This window comes from Mustela nivalis (assembly GCF_964662115.1).
Source record: "Mustela nivalis genome assembly, chromosome: 12".
Lineage (NCBI taxonomy): Eukaryota > Metazoa > Chordata > Mammalia > Carnivora > Mustelidae > Mustela > Mustela nivalis.
In genome coordinates this window covers 82,881,189-82,901,229 of record NC_139031.1, presented here as the reverse complement: position 1 = coordinate 82,901,229, position 20,041 = coordinate 82,881,189, and the positions used below count along the sequence as shown (strand labels likewise).

Here is a 20,041-nt window from a genome sequence, read left to right as displayed (position 1 = left end):
TTGCAGTATTGCATAAAATTTGCCAAGTGATTTCACTGTCAACTGGTTATTTTCCCATCCCCAACAGCTTCAAGCCTATGCCCCTGTAAATCCCTAGAAAGGTCTACAGGGCCACTTAGGAGTCTCCTGTGCTGGGTTTTCAAACTGATGGTTCCCAAGAGGTTCCATTTTGAAGACAGTCATCAAGGGACTTTCAGTCTGGGAGTCATTTAGTCCAGTGAACAACTTCTTTTGCCAAACCTGAGGTTCTCAACCTGGGCTCAGTGGATTCTCCAAGGAGACCAAGGATAGAATTTAGAGGTTCCATGAATTTTGATGGGGGAAAAATAATCTCTATTTTCACTAAGCTCTAACTGAAATGCAAGAAAAATCACAGTAGTATTAGCAGTTCCTGGGACTTCTTGACCATATAAATCTCAAACATTTTCTTATTACAGTTATTACATGTATCTCAAAGTATCATTGATACTCATCACTACTTCAAAATTAGGGGTAGTTATTAGCTCTGCCACTAGATCTTGTTATTTAATATGCTAATAAAGAAGCACATACATTATTATTCCACTCATTTGGTTTTTTAAAAATTTTGATAACGATATCTACAATATAATTAGTTGCTTTTGTAATTTTAAGTGTTTTATTTTATGCATTAAAAACATTATGCTGATGAAGGGGCCATAGATCTAGAGTATATGTTACACACAAAAAGTGAAAAACTCCTTACTCCATTCCTACTTTGAGTATTTGTGTGTGTGTGTTTTAAGATTTTATTTATTTATTTGAGAGAGAGAGAGAGAGAGAACAAACAGAGGGAGGGAGAGGGGCAAGCAGACTCCACACCGACCGCAGAGTCCAGCGTGGAGTTCTATCCCAGGATCCTGAGATCATGACCTGATCCGAAATCAAGAGTCAGAGGCTTAACCGACTGAGCCACTGAGGTGCCCCCAACTTTGAGTATTGTTAACTGATACAAGGACTGAAAAGAGTCGAACAATAGGCTTGGGCTTGATTTGCATATATTTGAATATGCATGATTTGTAAATGACAGCTACACTTAACTTTAGAGGTTAAAAATGGGTTAAGAACAGTCTGTAAATGACTGGGCAACACACCAGGGGAATAAAAACTGTATCAGAGGCTATCAGTCTCACTGGAGTTCAAACAGATTAAAAAGGGCATTAAACCTTGAACAAAATAAGGGTGTAGTTGTAACGTGAGGTCCCCCAAAGTCTTGGAATCAGTTGCATGTGCTACTTTTGTCAGATGATAACCATTCCATTATGTGGAAGAAGATAGTACAAACCTCATAAGAACAATTAATACACTATTATTTGAAGTAGTAGTAGCAAGAATATATATATTTCAAAGCTTCTACCTACCGATTTCAATCATCAAAAGTCATCCTTAATTTAATATTGTTACATCTATGTTCTCATGTAATTGCCATACCTCTGAGAGCAAAGAGTGGATGGAATTATATCCATGTTACAGATGAGAAAACTAGATTCAGGAAAGCTGAACACAGTCAGGGTTAAAAAAAAAAAGAGAGAGAGAGAGAGATAATAGTATAATCTCCACTTAACAGATGCAGAAACAATTTCTGAGAGGTTTGGGAAGTTGCAGGAAGTGTCAGGGCTGAAATCTGAATCCAACTTGGTCAGATTCCAAAACCTCGTGTATTTTCCATTGTGTTGTGCTGTCTGCCTTACTATTCCTTTCTCTAAATTAGAGAGCTAAAGGTTTGTTAGAAATGACAACCTCCCCCACACACCCTAAGAAAACTGTACTTTGCTCCGTTGAATCACAAGGGTACCCCCAAGGGAGAGAAAGACAAAGCGTTCCCAAAACTTTGGCATAGCTCTTGGTTAACTCAAGGGCCCCAGGAGAGGGGATGTGTCCTGGGGATATTAGTGCTGCTTTCTGCTGCATGGCCCTGCCCACAGCCACGGGGGAATCCAGATGGCGTCCCTCTTTGTTCTGTAGAATCTCGTGGACATTGCTAGAGGGGAATGTGTGTTCTGCATAAAATCTGTCACTATGGAATGGGAATCATTATATATCCTATAGATGTGTTTTCCAAATTTTAGGAATAAATCTGATTAACTGTCAATGCTTGCATATCTTACTTCCCATTTATGTGAAAGTAAATTTTACTAGTCATCTGTGGGCTTTTGAGGGTCAGAGAGTCACCTTCTTCCCACTTTTTGTTCTTTCTGCTTTCCAATTTGCTGTTAAACTGTTGCAGATCAGAAACCAAGAACATGTTGTTAATTCCATTATAAGAGCGAGCAATAGTGGGAGTCTTCCACTTTTAAAAAATGCCAGGCTTAGGAAGGTTTGAAAAATTGTCCAGGGAATGTCCTCAAACTATAAGCCCTTGCACGGTAGTACAGGCTCATCTTAATAATCCTCCTTTTTTTCTGGAAGCAATCACTTTGGTCTTGGTGGTAATGCCATATTTAATCTGTTTGAACTCCAGGGAGATTGATAGCCTCTGATGTCGTTTTTATTCCCTTCATGTGTTGCTCAACTCATCTGCACACTGTTCTTTTTAACCCATTTTTAAGCTCTCTATATCAGTTAGTCTTTCTTTAACTATAAAAATGAAACACATACAAAATCATGCATATTCAAAAATTGTTTTTCAAACCATTTGCTTATCATGTCCATTTTAGGAGTTTGGGATGTTTAACTTCGCCTTTCTGCTCCAAATCCTCACTGTCATGAACAGTTAATCGCCATTTAAATGTTTCAAAGGGTTCGTCCATCTAGACGTTTTGCACATTGTTTTGGTGCTCCAAGGATAAAACCTAAATACAACAATGCTGCAAACTCTGTAACTTTGGTTTCAAACACAAAACTAACGTCCAAACAATATGATTGCACAAACGTCCCCCACCCCCAGACCTCTCCCCCATCAGCCTTCTTAAGAATCTAGGCAAATCTGTATTTTCATTTAAAATGTAATGATGCATTATCTGATACACTACTCCAAGCTCCTTCACATAACAGGAAGAGCATTAACAATTACGTTCAACTGCTGAAGATCTGCAAGGAGAAAAGATTAATTGACAGTTTTCCTTCTCTTTGTCATAGTGGCTTATGAAAGACATGGAAAACGACTCAAGTATAATCCCTTTCCTTCTCTCCTTTCGCCCCTGTCTTTTCAGGTACTTCCAGAATTTACAGAATCTTAGTTTGGCTTATTGCAGAAAGTTCACAGACAAAGGTTTACGGTACCTGAATTTGGGGAATGGATGCCACAAGCTCATGTATTTGGACCTTTCCGGCTGCACCCAGGTTTGTCTTTCAGTCTTCTCTTTCCTGCAGCAGGCGAGGAAGTCCTCCGGGGGACGGACTACATCCAGCCCTCATGTTATACTAATGCTGGGCACGGACTGCAACACAGTTTTCAGAGGTTTTGAATTACATAGCCACAGCTGCTTAAAATTTCCCCAGGATTGCTACTATAGGCTCTTGGCTTCCTTCCACTGGAGTGTCACATCTACACACAGGCCGAGCTCATTGGATAAGGAAACAGACCACTTCTGTGTAGATACTTTGAGCCCAACTATAATACCAGAGTCCAAATGTTGAAAACTTTAGAACTGCTACCAAGATACAAACAAAGGAAAAACCTTTTGGGGGAGGATTTGCAAAGCACTTCCTGAAAAGTCAATGAGCTCCCTCAGGGGCTTTCAAAAAATAAATAGCAATGGGAAAAACGCCACAAGTGCTAAATGTAACAAAGGAAATACAACAAAGATTGTAATTTTTAAAATTACATTGTATCCTGGGACTAAATAAGAGGAAGGTTTGAGATGTACATGGGGAAATATTTGAGTCTGAGGGAACAAGATGAAGGAAAATTGGGTAGAAAATAGGGTGTAGTTGTGGGGGCTAGGCCATGGCACTTTGGAAATAGTTACTGTCTCGTTGGTAGTTTCTTCTTGTAGATTTAAATCATGATACTTTTAACTTCTTTTCTACCACCTCTCCGTGTATTTTGTTAATGTTAGTTTCATAGTATGTCCATCTTTCCGTGAAAATCATATACTAGCACAGATGAGAAGTGGCTGAAGCGTTGGTTGTTACCATTTGTTGAGTTTGTGTTCTATGCCGGGCACCATGTTGAATTATTTACACAGATCAGATTCATTCCTCATACGAATGCTATGTCGTGTGTACTGATTATGCCCATTCAGAAATGAAGAGAGCAAGTCTCCTGAGGTTGTACACCTAGTGAAAGCACCTGGTACTGGTGCCCTTATAAGCACCAGTTGGTACATCCGTGGGTAGGTAGAGTCCCCTGGAGGGAATACAGGCATATTATCGGTTTCTCCTCCAAGTTCTTAAATGGACAGACCTTAGCTACTCACTGTCACTGGCATTCCATGGCTCCCTGGTACACTAAGTAGTAGGGAGAATGCAGGGAAAAGGTGGAGAGGGCTCCAAGCGAGGCTTAAAACATCTCGAAATTACACTTATTTCCGATCTACGGGTGTGTGGCTTGCTAAATGTCAACATCTACCATCAATCTATTTTTTTTTTAAGATTTTATTTATTTATTTGACAGAGATCACAAGTAGGCAGAGAGGCAGGCAGAGAGAGAGGGAAGCAGGCTCCCCGCTGAACGGAGAGCCCGATGCAGGGCTTCAACCCAAGACCTTGGCATCATGACCTGAGCTGAAGGCAGAGGCCTTAACCCACTCAGCCACCCAGGAGCCCTTCTACCATCACTCTTAAAAGACTGAGATGGACTTAAAATTCTCTATAGCTTGACTAAACTCTACCCCTGACTACCCTTTACTTAGAGCATTTATTTTAGAAAACTTGCAACGGTATATTCTTTCTTTGTTGTCTTGGAGATAGATAAAAACCTCATTAAAAACTTCTTGATGGTTTTACAACCCAGGAATGTCTTCCTCAAGGGGAGCCACCCTTGGATATGTAGTCATTAAGGGAAATAGCACTGGTGTCTCCCCGTCCCTGTGGGAGGGTAGTGGCTTACTTTTGCTTTGGGTGTCAGTTAGCAAACACAAATGGCCTAATCACAGAGAAAAATATTTGCAAGTTTAGGAATAACTCAATGTGCTTGACACATCCCTTTAATGATACATCTCTAGGATTTTCCACCAGCTCAGCCAGTGCTTAAAAACCTTCCCCTAGAGCATAACTTGCCTCCTTGTTCTTCTCAGTTTCCACAAGGTAACGACTGTAGCAACAACATACAGTTCATACACAGATGCACAAACACACATACACATATCCTAAGGAGAAATAGTCTCACAGTAAAGTCAAAACAAGAGGTTTCACATCAATATGCCTCTGGCCAGACATGCATGCAAAACGCACACAGTGTATCAATTTTTAAATTTTGAGCCAACATTTAAAATTCTGGAGTCTTCATAAAGAAATTTAGACTTCCAGGTTTCTCTCTCTCTCTCTCTCTCTCTCTTTTTTTTTTAAAGACCTTATTTATTTATTTGTTAGAGAGAGAAAGAGAGAGTGCAAGCATGGGCAGACAGAGTAGTAGACAGAGGCAGAGAGAGAAGCAGGCTCTCCCGGCCGAGCAAGGAGCCCAATGTGGGTCTTGATCCCAGGACGCTGGGATCATGACCTGAGCCGAAGGCAGCTGCTTAACTGACTGAGCCACCCAGGCGACCCTCCAGGTTTCTCTTAAAAAACTGGGAAAACGAGCGAAACTGGGCCTGCATTGCCACACGGCCACAAAGGGCTGGGACTGAGTTGGCCTCACCCCGTTGGAATGGAGCATGCTGGCCTCCCCGATACTCCGTAAGACCCACACAGGCCCTTACAGCTAACCATTCAACAGCATCACCCGCCTGTCCTCAGTGGGTATTTAAGTTTGGTCTGAATATATAAAGAATAGATTTTTTTCCTGGTTGTCCCTTAATTTTTAAGTCTCAAACCACAGTGAAACTAGTATTTCACATCACTAGGCAAAAGAATGTTAAATTTCCTTTGTTCATCTGTCTTCCACTTCCATTTGTTTATTTAATAATTCAACAGAGATTTAACTCCAGGTGTCAGACACTGTCTCAGTCACTGGAAATCGTCCCATTTGGAACCAAGCCCCATTAGGTGCACTGGAAGTAAGAAATGGGCTTGTGATGAACCACAGATAACTTAAAAATGGCTGCTGCTCTAGATGCAGAGAGAATTGGTAAAACTTGGAGGCTACTGCTTCCGTGGATTCTTTAAATTCTACACGGAGGCTCTGTTTACCTCCCCAGCTCTGGGTGTGAGGACAGTTTCCATATTCCAGGCCTACATATATTGATACGACCCTACAAAAATCGTTCCAAAGAAGGAAAATTGATGATTCACAGATTCTCAGTTTCTCCGCTTGGAAACTGAAATCTATTTTCTTTTTATAAGTTTGGAATTTTGTGCTATGAAGTCATGTGTTAACGTCTCTGTCCAAGAAGAAAGGTCCTAATAAAACAAAAAGACTTGAGAATAGAAGATCACACCTACCTGCCTTTCGCTGGCTTAACTGAGGGCCTGCTGCATACTGCCTGTGGTGATGAATAAAACAGCATCCTTTCTTCTAGGAGCTCTGGATTAACATAAGTAAAGTATGTCAAGGGCTAAACTCTAATGCCGTCACGGCTGCCCCAAAAAGGAAAGATGTATTTATACAATATTGTGAAAGTATTTTAACGATACTTGTTAGAAAAAAATAAATAAATAAACGCATGGCGGAGAACTGCAAAGAAAAGTGAAAATCAATTACACATGTTTTAGAAATACTCTGCATTCTTCTGGGATTGGATAAACAGTGTAGGTGCATTAAGTAATGGGACTGATTTCCTAATGAGTACCAGCATTTGCACATGAACTTGCGTGTGTACTTGCGTCTTTAATGTGGTTGAGGTGATTGATGCCTCTGGTCAGTTTCTTCGCTCAGTCCTGACTGAGGACAGAGTTGCTCTAGCGAGCTCTTTCACTATCCACGGCAAACCTCTAACCATATACTTCCCACTCCGAGCTTTCTGTTTTCAGGTTTTAAAACCTTTGCTTTAAAACCTTTTTTTCCCTTTTTAATGTTAAACCCAAAAATACAAGAAGTAAGAAGCAAAAAATTGAAATTATCTGAAAACTCACCACCCAGAACTAACAAACACTATTCACATTTCAGGGTGAGCCTTCCTGGGCTTTTCTCTATGTACACTGATACTCCTTTTAAACTAAAGTGGATTACATAGTCCACATATCTTTCATTTGATATTCCATAAAGTTAACATTTCTCTATTTTATTCAATATTTTCCTGAAACATACTTTTAATAGCTATATAGTATTCTGTTGTATCGAGATACCAATATGTATTTAACCATTCATTATTGGCCTACCATTTTCTGCTATCATCAACAACTTCTGAGGAAAATTCTCATAGCCATATATTTCCATACATCTATGCAATTTTTGGTCTAAATTTGTAGAAGTGAAAAGGTCAGAGGACATAATTATTTTTAAGGCCATCCATGCATGACAAAGACGGCCAATATAAACTTACCATAAATGTAATGTAATGTCTGGTATCTTCATAAGAATATTATGTGAAAAAAAAACTTCAGCCAATTTGACATGGATATGATATTTTATGTTTAAATTTATATTTCTCTGATCATTTGTAAGGTTAAATCATACCCAATCACTTAATAAATATTTGTTGAATAATAGCATTCTTATTCCAACAGGCTGCCATTGGTAAACTATTTTTTTACAAGACCAGTGCTCTAACCCCTGAGCTATGGAGCCATCCCCTTATTTTTTTAAATTATCTAAAAATTTTCTTTCATAGCCAGAGTGCAACATTTTCATTATACTATTTTCAGAAGAAGAAGGAAAAAAACCAGTTTACATTCATTTAACAAAAAATTCTGGTTGAATCAGTTGAACAAATTGAATATACCTGCTTCTTTATTTACTGTTTACCCAAAGATATAAAATCTAAGCTTATACCGTAAAAGAATTAAAAAACCAAAACCCTATATATAAACACAATTTGGGAAGACTTTTTGGAGACAAAGTGGTTTTATTATGAAAAGAAAGTATCCTGGGGCGCCTGGGTGGCTCAGTGTCATGATCCCAGGGTCCTGGGATCGGCCCGCATCGGGCTCTCTGCTCAGCAGGGACCCTGCTTCCTCCTTCTCTCTGCCTGCCTCTCTGCCTACTTGTGATCTCTGTCTGTCAAATAAATGAATAAAATCTTAAAAAAAGAAAAGAAAAGAAAGTATCCTTTCCCGTGGCCCTTCAATATCTACAGTCAGGGAGACATTTGGTGACAGTGAATGGGTCCATCTTATTCTCTGCTCTGAAGAATGGTGTGTACTGTAACCCATGGTAGACATTTATCAGATGTTTACTGAATATTCGGATTCATGTTTAATTAAATAGTGAAACTAATGACCTGTTTTATGAAACGTTGGTAGTTTTTCCCTTGTACCTCATACTTTGCTTCAGGAATTTCTCTCTGTTCTTTGTGGCTCTGCAGAGCTGTCACTCATGGCAACTTGAGAGCAGTACATGAGAGTACTTGGGAGCATGGGTTCGGGGGTATTTGCATTTTAATCCTGAGTTTGCCATTTACTAGTTACGAGACTGAGGCAGATTCCCCAGACTTTCTGTATACCTCAGTTTCCATATCTCTGAAATGGGGAAAATACTAGTACCTACCTCATAAGTGTGTTGTGTAAATGAAATGATTTGATACGTATAACATGCTTAGAACAGTGGCTTCATAGAGTAACTCCTTAGTAACCATTGGGATTTTTCCTATTGCCACGGAGTCATTTAACTCCTTCTGCTGTGGCTGTGAGGAGAGAGCTGCAGGAGAGGAGGATGACCCTACCAGAACCATTCAAAATCCTTCTAGATATTCAACATTGAGGGGAAAAAAATGCTGTTTTTCTTGAGGTTGCAGAGCCTGGAGAGTGTGGGTCTAGGCTTATTTGTGGTTCTCCTAACATTCAGGTACACGTCCTTCTATAAACACAGTGGACACTTGTATGGAGCTTACACACAGGAGTTGAATGGGTGGGTCATGAAGTATGTGTAAGTTTGGTTTTTGTCAATACTGTTAGTTCAATATTGTTAGTTTTCTAAACTGACCGTCCCAATCCTAATGACATTTTTATGATTTAGAAAACACATCAACGTGATTTCTCTGGGGAAGCTAATGCTGTGGCCCTCCGTCCTTACTCCTTATATTTACCTACATAATTTATTTTCGTAACAGCACTATTATTAAGGTAACTACTAGAGAGGCAGGAGATCAACATTCAAAACTAGAATGGGTTTCTATCCTGGTAAGTCCTCTTTCTTTCTCAGAAAATAGCAGTGAGCATTTAAGTCGTCTTTATGATTTATATAAGTGTATATAGGTATATAACACTATATAGAGAGAAGTAATACCTGTTTACAGAAGTAATATGCATGTAGATGATATATATACAGATACATATATACAATATATATCTCCAAACCAATCCTCAAATTTTAGACTCGTATCTTAAAAAAAATCCCAGCTCTAAAAAACAACTCCCTGTTCCGCCTTCAGCCTTTCCCATGTCACTTAAGGACAGTTCCCTGTATATAGTCGCTGAGGCCAAAAACCTTGGAGTTATCTGTTACATATTGAAATGTAACCCCCCAAATTCACATATTGAAGTCCCAATGCCTATAACCTCCTTACTTGGAAATAGGGTTGTTCCAGATGTAATTAGCTAAGATGAAATCATTAGCATGGGCCCTAATCCAAGATGAATGATGTCCTTAATAAAAAGGGGACATCTGGACACAGATATATGCATACAGAAGAGTGCCACATGAACATGAGAATAGCCATCTACAAGCCAGAAGAGAGGCCTGGACCATTTCCTTCCCTCACATTAAAGGAGGGAAGGAACCAACCCCACTGACATCTTGATCTTGGAATGTTAGCCTCCAGAACTGTAGGACAACACATTTCTGTTGTTTCAGCTACCCAGTTTGTGGTATTCTGTTACAGCAGACCTAGCAAACCAGTATGTTATCTCGGACCTTCTCATTCTCTTCACATCCCACATGCACTCTTTAGGAAGGCCAGCTGGCTGGGACTCCAGAACTCCCTAGGATCTGAACGTTTGTCAATACCTCCGCAGCTACCACCCCAGCCCGGGTCATCATAATCTCTTGCCTGTGTTATTATGATGGCCCCCTAACGGGTCTCTCTGCTTTCACCTCCGCCTCCTACAAGTCTTCTCTCAACTCAGCAATGAGAGCGATCCTTTTAAAACCCAAGCCAATGTCCTTCCTCTACTCAAGTACCTGGCAAGGCATCCCGTTCACTCAATAAAAGAAAAACTTCAGAAGAACATTTGAGACCTATGTAATCTGTTCTCTGCTGCTACTGACCACTTAGCAACTCTGCTCTGGCCACACTGGCTTCCTTGCTGCTCTCTCAGCACAAGAGCTCTTGCCTCAGGGCCTTTGGCGCTGCCATTCTCTTCTTGCCTGGAATCCTCCTCCTGCAGCTAACTTCCTCACCTCCTCTAAGTCTTTGCTCAAAAGTCCCCCCATGATGAATGGGTAAATCGATAGAAAGGTATCAGCTAAAATGCACCAAAGACACCTACATTAGTTCCCTGTTAATTTTTGCACTCTCCAAAAGTTCTTGTTTCTTTCAAAATCTCAAAATAGAAATTCTGGGTAGGATGAAGAGTTTTAATGGAGAGGACAAAGCTTTCCTAGCTGTCCATGGGAAAGTCCCAATGAGGAGGCCAGTGATTCCTGGTTAGGCTTTCCCTTTATCCTTTGTTCTGTTTGTGTGTAACTCCAAGGATTCTCCTGTTGATATCATCTTTGGGTGGCCACTTCTCCTAAGATTTATGTATCATGTAGCAGTGGGTTACAGCACTGTGTAGGAAGCCAAGCGTAGAACGACCACAGCTATGCTGAGAAGGAAGGCTAGGGCTGTAGCCAGTCTTAGGCTGAAATCCAAATGCCTAGAAAACCAACAACTCTGAGCATGGAGTGAAAGAAGGCGCCAGATGAAGGCCAAGGTTCCAATGGATATGTTCGGATTGAAGAGAGTTAAACCAGTGAGAGAGCCTGCGCTAGGAGCCTCTGCCTCTGTGGTTCCCTGTTCTTCACTTCCAGCCTCAGTTGTTTTAGTAGGCTCACTTTTTGCCCTTAGACACCCTCATACCGACCCTTTCTCCCATTCATCAGATTGACTTTTACATATTCTTTGAGGCTTTTTTCAATCACAGCCGTCACTAGGAAGCTCTCACCGACCCCTCATTTCCCCCGACCCAAGCTAGGTTATGATCCTTCCTGTGTATTCTTCTATCATTGTACTTTCACTGTGCATTCTCCATGCATTCAGTGGTCTGCTTATCTGTCTGCCGTTCTCCCCATTGTGGGCTCCCTGATGGCCAGGACGGTGCCTCCTTTATCTGTGTTATCTGTATCCTTAGCACATAATACAGTACCTTGCATGTAGTAAGACTGTGAGCAATGTTTGATGAATGAACAAAAGAAACAGCAACCAATTTCAGGGCACAGCTCAGGAGGTCTGTTGAGCCACTAAGAAGTTGACAACTTGCCAGAGCAAAGTCTCAGAGTCTTTTCTTGGTAAGGGCGCAGTCTGATATTTCTTTAGATTTAGGGGAAGAAAAGAGCCTAGGAAACTATGAAATACTACAATGAAAGTGCTTTCTTCATCAACTATTTTTCAGTCACTAGACACAAGTCAACAAAAATGAAAAGGGATAGTATCCCAGAAATGTTCAAATGACACAACGCAATAATAATTGGTTTATCAGTAGTTCTTGTACTGTTAAGTCTCTCTCTGGGACCCACGAATCTTAAAAGTAGGCTGTGCAAACTGCAAATGGGGAGATTCCAAGGTCATTTCATTTATCTTTAGGCTACATAAATTCCAACTTCCCCTTCCAGAGAGGCAAAGATCATGGAAGGTCTTACTTGTTCACCTCTGGGGATTGCAGTGGACGTGTGCGAAAGCCACAGAGTCGTGCTCAGGAATGAGTGTACTAGCCAAATAGAATGGAGATTGCATAAGCAAAGCAAGAGTAGAAAGCAGTTTCTCTTTTTTTCTCTCTCTCACACAGCAAAAGGCAGTGGGATGGTGAAAGGAGCCCCAACCTGAAGTGGGGAGACCTGGCATCTAATCCTCGCTATGCTACTAACCACTTGTACAACTCTGGACAGTTACTTGATTTTTCTGCCTCAGTTCCGTTGTCTATAGAATGGCTAGTTTGGGCTACATGATCTCTGAGATACTTTTAAGCTTTCGAATTCTGTCTGTGCTTCTGTGTGGAAGTCTGGTCCTTGGCACAGAACTGGGAGTGGAGGTACAGATTTGCTAGGCTATCAGTAAGGGGTAATTGGAATAATAAGAATTGTGTGACCAGCTAAACCAGGTGCAAATAAGATTATGCACCAAAATGAATTGGCAACAGTTCAATTCAAAATTATAAATCATTTATATCTGTTGGATTGGATTTTCCTTTATGCTGTATTTTAATGGATGGTGATAATAACTACTATCATTTGCTGGGTACTGACTAGGTGCGAGGCGTTGAGGTAAGTGTTTTACATTCATTATCTCATTTAATCTTTATAAAAGACTAGATGAGGTGGGTGTTATTATTCCCATTTGAGAGACGTGGGAACTGAAAAATGGTGTTCTGGTAAACATTTAACAACTGGCAGGGAGCAGGAAAAGCCCTGATTTTCAATGATTGCTGATTTCCATGGTGTAATTATTTTCACCATTAACTATTTCAAGTTACCAATGAGAAGTCACTGAAGAGAAAGTTAGAAGAGAGGTGCAGTAGTACACCATTATGTGAAGTTTTCACTATACAGATGCAATAAACATAAATATCCTGTAGAGCACAGATAATAGTAACATGTAATAAAATAATAGGCAGTGACAAGCTTGAGTATCACTACCTTTGTTAATATAACTTATTTAATTTTAAATTTATATGATTAATTTTTAATCTGTGTTTTGTTTTGAAGATTGATTTGTTTATTTGAGAGAGAGAAAGAGAGCACAAGGAGGAGGAGGGTAGAGGGAGAGAAGCAGACTCCCTGCTGAGAGAGAGGCTCATCTCACAACCCTAAGATCATGAGCCAAAACCAAGAGTCGGATGCTTAACCCAACTGAGCCAACCAGGCGACTCTAAGCTAATCCTAAAATTTAACAATTTGCTCTTGCAAGCTTGTGTAAACTGGCCCCACATACCACTGAAAATAATGCTAAGACAGAGTAACTTGCCCAAGATCATTCAAAAAATGTCTGGGCCGAGATTAGAACTTTGACCTTAACTAATTCTGAAGAACAGGCTCTATACCAGTAGACTTTCATTTATTTGTAAAACTGTAAAGTTCTATATTCTGCCTATGGTAAAAAAAAAATGTATTATTCTTTTTGAAAAAATTATGTGGTCATCAGTGTCATTAATAAGAAGGAGGTCTGGTGGAAAAGCAGTCATGAATCAGAAAAGTCACAGTACAATTTCTGCTTTTCTGGTTCTTGTGCCTCAGTTTCCCTATTAAAGGAATGCTTTCTGTCTTTTCTGAATCATACTTCAAACTGCATTGGGGGAAAAATAAAATTCATGAAAATCATTTTATATTTCTTGTAGATAGAACTCATATAAATTTAAATGGATATTATAATATTAGTTTGACTATAACTTTATGATAGCCCTATTGAAAATAAAAATAAAGAAATATAACAAACACCTACTATTAGCTTCCATAGCTTCATGCAATCTCTTTGTAGGCAAACTGTATATGGATGTTTATTACATTAAGCAGTAAAAAATGAAACATCTGGCAACAATTTTTAGATCTTGAAGAATCAGATGGCAAAATGAGTCTCAGGGGACTAAGATCCGGTTTCACACTCCTGAAAAAAGGTTTCATAAAAATTTTAGTGTTCTCTGAAAAAGATTTCGGTTTATTCTCTGTTCCCTATCTTACAACGTGACTTATATACAGAATTTTATAAACTCTTTACAAAACTCTACTTGTGCCTTTGGACCTAGGTGAAGCCCATGGTTCGAACTCTAGCTATAAAGCCATCATCTAGCTCAATAAATCTAGATAAACCAAGTAGCTCCGTGGTTCATTGTATTGTAGTGAGAATGTATTATGTTGTGATTCTCTTGGTCAAAGAGGAGATAAACATCCATTACAGTTCAGGAGAAGCTGTGAGTGATTGGGCCATTGGGTGAGGAAAAGAACAGGACTGTGTACTCTAAACAGGAAAGATAAAGTTTAAGAAGGGTCAAGCTTGCTTCTGCAGATCACAGCTCTGAGTTGTTGTGCAATGAGTGCACAGAGCTGGCATGCTATGCTTGCCTTCCTGGCATCTGTAGCCTTCACCAGTCTTGTATTCTAATTCCTCACTCACACTGGAAAATGAAATTTTCCTTTTTGTGACTGGCTGTCCAATGGTTTTAGAGAAATATTGCGATCTTTAACAAATGACCATATTGACTACCTCCTCCCTCTGCCTTTGGAACTATTAATTCTAATTTACATTCTACAAACAATTTATTCAACAACTACTTGGTCTACTAACAAATAGTTGTTATATCATACTCTGTCTAAGCACCTGTGTTGTACTGTTAAAGGATGTGATGGATTAGATGCTGTCTGTGTTCCTTGGCAGGAATATCAGACATGTGCGTAAGTAATTATTATACAAGTCAGAAGATGTAAAACTCAAACTGAGGGTGATGGTGTTTGGTGTTCTGGGATCTAAGAGGAAGAAACAGTTCTACCTGAAGTGATCAGGGAGGGTACCTAGGAGAAGTGCATTGGCAAATGCAGAGGAGGGGAAGCCACGAAGAATATATAGACTGGAAAGTATGGGATCATCAAAGGGATAATAACTAGATCTCTCTTCTTCTCACCAGAGAGGACACAATATTTGAAAGCCTGTCAAGAACTTTAGCACAGACCCTGGGAAGAGTTGCTATTTTAGAAGCCTGTGGCACATTTGAATGCAATGAAACAAAATGTTCCATGTTTTGCAAAAAAATCTTTGTTTTTCTCTCCAACATCCATTCTATTTGTTAAGCCAGGCTTCTCTGAGGTCACCAGGAGGTCATGAAGGATATATGGATATGACTAAAGTCATCACATTATCCATTAGTCATTGGTTATGATGTTTCTTGAATGAGAGAAACAGCTGGAAATGGTACAGGAATACAGCTTGGGCAATGTCTACCTAAGATAGATACCTCTAGCTGTCACAGAGGGTCTGGCCCTACATATATCTCTTTTCTGTGTTGCTGAGCTAACTGGTTTTGAGACAATGTTGTAAAGAAGAAGTGGAAAGTGGAAGCTTGGTAATATGTTATTCTCTCTGAGATAAGTTGCTTCCTTCTTCTTTTTTTTTTTTTTTTTAACCACCTTGGACCTGCAAAGAGTGATCTGAGCTAGTCCTTGGTGCTCAACACTTCGGTTTTCATTTTGTATGGCTCACTGACAACTCATTTCCTTCACAGATAGCTCTGTCCTGTCCTACTCATGGGTTCAGACCCACCCAGAGACAGCTGGAGAGAACTTCCTATGATCTTCCCTGTCCCCATCAGCAGCAGTAGCTGTCTGCTGGGACTTGAAATTGGAACAGGATTGGTGTGGCCAATTTCCCTAACTTCCTAACCAATGAGAGTTTGACCAGCAAAGAACAGAGGGGCGGGGCTCTTGTTGGTGTCCAGACTAAGGCCACTTAACAACTAAATAAAGAGGGATTAGACCCCAAGTTCTGTAAGAATACTAAACAGAAAATGCAAAGGTATCAGCTGTGGCAAGTCCTGCCTTTTAACATGGTAAAGTATTCTGCTTTTTCCCTAAGAGAGGAATTTTTAATTTCAGGCTTATATTACCATTATTTCAGTGAAGAGAAAGGACAACTAATAGTTGGTCAGCCTAAAAGATTCTGGCATGAATATTTGAGTCATAAATTATTAGCCAAGCGTCTTTTTGGATATTGTAAAATAAACCATGTAGAGAACTAAGCGATTCATGCCAAGGCAAAACTAAAAAGCTCTTCTTAGAGGTTTTCCCCATCCCTTTTCTGGATACAGTCTTATTGGTTGATAGCACCAAGTGTTTGGCTGCATTGCAAGGAATCACTCAGCTGTGGCTGATTACTGCTATAATTTTTTCCCTTGTTCAGAAAATCTTGTCAAAAATAAGTTTCCAAGACAGCAAGAGAGAAAAAAGTTTTTTTCTTTCTTTCTTCCTTTCTTCTTTTCTCCCCCCCTCTTCCTCCCTCTCTCTCTCCCTCTCTCTCTTTCTTCCTTCCTCCCTTCCTCCCTTCCTCTCTCCCTCCCTTTCTTTCTTTTTTTAGGGGAAGCCATTATTTGAAATACTAGTGGTAGGGTAGTGGCCCAGGGTCTGAGATAAAGGGGAAGAATTTGTAAGTATTGTAAAAAAAAAAAAAAAATTCCCATCCCTGGAATTATGTGTCATATGGGGATAGGTGGCCTCTAGCCTTGGCTCTGCCATAGACAGGGATACTCAGGACCATTTGTTCATTAATCTAGCACTTAGGGAACACTCACTCTGTCTGACACTGTCCAGCACTGAGACAATCACAGTACTTTTTGGCATACCACTTATTTATGTTTGCAATGTGAGGGATGCACTAGAATGATCTCTCGAAGCCCTCTACCTCTGGTTCTTTTTTTTTTTTTTTTTTTTTTAAGATTTTATTTATTTATTTGACAGAGAGAAATCACAAGTAGATGATGCTCTCTGCTGAGCAGAGAGCCTGATGCGGGCCTCGATCCCAGGACCCTGAGATCATGACCTGAGCCGAAGGCAGCGGCTTAACCCACTGAGCCACCCAGGCGCCCTCTACCTCTGGTTCTTGAATCTTTACTTCTCGGAGGGAGCACAGTATACCCAAAAGAATAGTAATAGGAAAACTATTATCCGGTATCACATGCCAGGCACTGTGCTAACTAACCACTTCTACACTTTACCCCATTCTGTTTTCCCAAATAGTTCAAAAAAAAAAAAAAGAGAGAGAGAGAATATAATTATATAATTATACCCATTTTACAGATGAGAAAACTAAGGGTCAGGGAGGTTGAGCTGCCTTTTGTTTCAAGGGAGAAAGAATCAGAGCCAGAGTCAAACCTACTTCTGTTGACTGCAAGTCCAGTGTTCTTCCCCACTCCAATCTCCAGATTTTAAGTGTTCATTCATCTCCCCTGGACTTTTCTCTGGGAATACTTGTGGAAAATTTAGAAGAATCCATGACAGGACAATACCAAATACCTCATTCTTGCCTTATGGGTCTTCCATTAGCTTTCCATCACTCCTTACCTACTAAACTTTTCCTACTCAGCCCAAGGGTGATCTTGCCTCTTTGTCCAAGCCCCATGTTCCCACTGCTTTGCTTTCGCCTGTGCTTTACCTTTGACTTGGAATTGTTTGCAGTTTTGTCTGTAGCCAAACTTTTCCAGACTTTATTTGTCTTACTCCTAATTTTAATTCATTCAGGCCCAAATAGTTGTCCAACACAGTAAGAAATTTTAAGAAAAAGAGTATAAGGTCATCTCTTTGGGGGACTTAAGACATGCAGATTATAGGAAAGAGTTATGGCTAAAATAGAGAGCTTTAGACTTGTAAGGGAAAGAAAAGGAAAGTAGCTGTAGTCATTGGAACTTGAGAAATAGTTAAGGTTTGTGTAGATGGAAAGAGAAGTACAAGGTCAGACAAAGAGCAGAGAGTCCACTGAGTACTGGAGAAGTCAGATGTCTTTCTGGCTAGGTTTAAAGACTGATGACAGCTGGGACGGGACAGTTGAAATGGAGGTTACTGTTGAAGAATGTTAATCCGAAGGAACCCTGGGTTAAGAGTTTCAACGTCTGTGTTCTTGCTGTCACTTTGTAATCTGGGGGATATCAATCAAGGGGCCTGAGTGTTTCCTCATCGCCTGGAGGCTACCTCAATGTCCGGGAGAAGTCCAAGCCCCTTCAAATAGCCTGCCTCTTCTCCTGCTGTTCCCACCTCCAGCCATGTTGTAGTATGTCATCACGTGTGAGCAAGTCATTTAGGAGCTGAGACATCCGTAACATTGGATGATCCCATTCACTCTGTGAAACCTCAGCACCAAATTTATTTCTCCCTGACTGAGGGCTTGGCTTCCGCAGCCACTCTAGATTGCATACTCAGCCCTGCTCCCAAGGTCTTCTCCTGGCCTTTGACTTGGTGCTCACTTTGTCAGTGTCTGCTGGGCAGCTGAAAACCTATTTAGACACATGGTTCTCATAATTCATTCATACATTCTTCCATTGACTTATGTAATAATATTATCTGTTCATTGACACTATAGGTACCCTGCTGGGGGCTGGGGTACAGGGGATTTAGTTCAACCACTAATTGTAACATTAATTTAACTATAGTTATGATACTTACATGGTGCTATAAGTGTATAATAAGAACCTGGCCTCATCTAAGGCTCAGGGACACTTTCTGACCAGGTAGCATTTGAGCTGAGCTCTGATTGTTCTGAGGATCGGGCACTCAGTTCCCTAATTTTTGGCTAGTCCTTTTTATATAGGTGGAGGCTATAATGACAAAAACTTGGAAGGCACCTTCAGTGACAGACAGGACACAGGAAGCCTCCAAAGGTCTCCTAAGAGGTCCATTATAACTGCTATTGCTTGTCCTCCCTGTCATGCTGTTGTGAAGCTGACATTGCGGGGGTGTTGCCTCTGCTGTCTGTTCCTGGGTGGACTCTCTTGTTTCCCATTACTGAGTCTAAATACCATCTGATTTCCCATTCATTCCTATTTGTTATAGAAAATGAAACCTAACTAAATTATTTTAAGATAATTCATCATAGGCAAATGCATTTGATCCTTTGATCAGTCAGTATTTTGAACATTCTCCACAACTGCTGCTTCTGTTAATGTGGATAATGATAGTTGAAAGAAAAATCAATCCTACAGAACTTCAATCATCAAACAGTGTGTATTGGTATAAGACAGACCTATAAACCAATGAAATAGAATTGAGAGACCAGAAATAAACCTATATTTTTATGGACAATTGATTTTCAAGAAGGGTGCTAGGACCACTCAATGGGGGAAGGAACACTCTCTTAAACAATTTGGTACTAGGGCAACTGGATATCTGCATGCCAAAAAAATGAAGTTGGATTCCAACCTCATATTGTATACAAAAATTAATTCAAAATGCTTCAATGACCTAAATGTAAGAGCTAAAATAATAAAACAGATGACAATACTGAATGTAAATCTTCACGACTTTAGATTTGGCAATGGATTCTCAGATATGACACCAAAACCATAAGCAACAAAAGAAAAAAAAAACCAGATAAATTAGGCTTCATCAAAATAAAAACCTGTGCATCAAAGAACATTATTTAAAAAGTGAAAAGACAGTCTAAAGAATGGGAGAAAATATTTGCAAATCATATACCTAAGGGTCTAGTATCCAGAATGTATAAAGAACTCTTACAAATTAAGAACTGAAAGACAAAAAACCTAATTAAAAATAGGCAAAGGGCTTGGATAGACATTTCCCCAAAGAAGATACGCAAGTGACTGATAAACGCATAAGAAGATGCTCAATATCATTAGTCATTAAGGAGATGCAAATCAAGATCACAATAAGGTACCACTTCAAACCCGTGAAGAAATATTTTTAAAGGAAAATATGGGAAAATGAAAAATAGTGCTGGCAAAGATCTAGAGAAGTGGAAATACTCATAGATTGCCGGTGGGATGTAAAATGGTACAAGCACTGTAAAAAAACATTTTGGTGGTTTCCTAAAAAGTTAAACATAGAATTACTAGATGGTCCAGCAATTCCACTCCTAGATATCTAGATATACTCAAATAAACAGATGTATTTTCATGTTCATAGTAGTGCTATTCAAATATCCAGAAAATGTTAACAACCTAAATATTCAGCAATAGAGGAATGGCTGAATAAAATGTGATC

The 20,041-nt window shown here is 39.8% G+C and overlaps 2 protein-coding genes across 4 annotated transcripts in view; one reads left to right on the top strand and one right to left on the bottom strand.

Moving 5' to 3' along the window:
* The window catches only part of LRRC17 (leucine rich repeat containing 17), a 73,690-nt gene extending 70,322 nt beyond the window's left edge, over positions 1-3,368 (bottom strand). For both annotated transcript variants that reach the window (XM_082691917.1, XM_082691916.1), the window contains exon 1: positions 3,241-3,368. The gene's annotated coding sequence lies outside the window, so the exon portion shown is untranslated. The remainder of the gene's footprint in view (positions 1-3,240) is intronic.
* Positions 1-20,041, top strand: part of FBXL13 (F-box and leucine rich repeat protein 13) — a 251,845-nt gene that overhangs the window by 144,629 nt on the left and 87,175 nt on the right. For both annotated transcript variants that reach the window (XM_082691862.1, XM_082691861.1), the window contains exon 12: positions 3,171-3,300. In XM_082691862.1, coding sequence (XP_082547988.1) covers positions 3,171-3,300 — 130 coding nt within the window. The remainder of the gene's footprint in view (positions 1-3,170; positions 3,301-20,041) is intronic.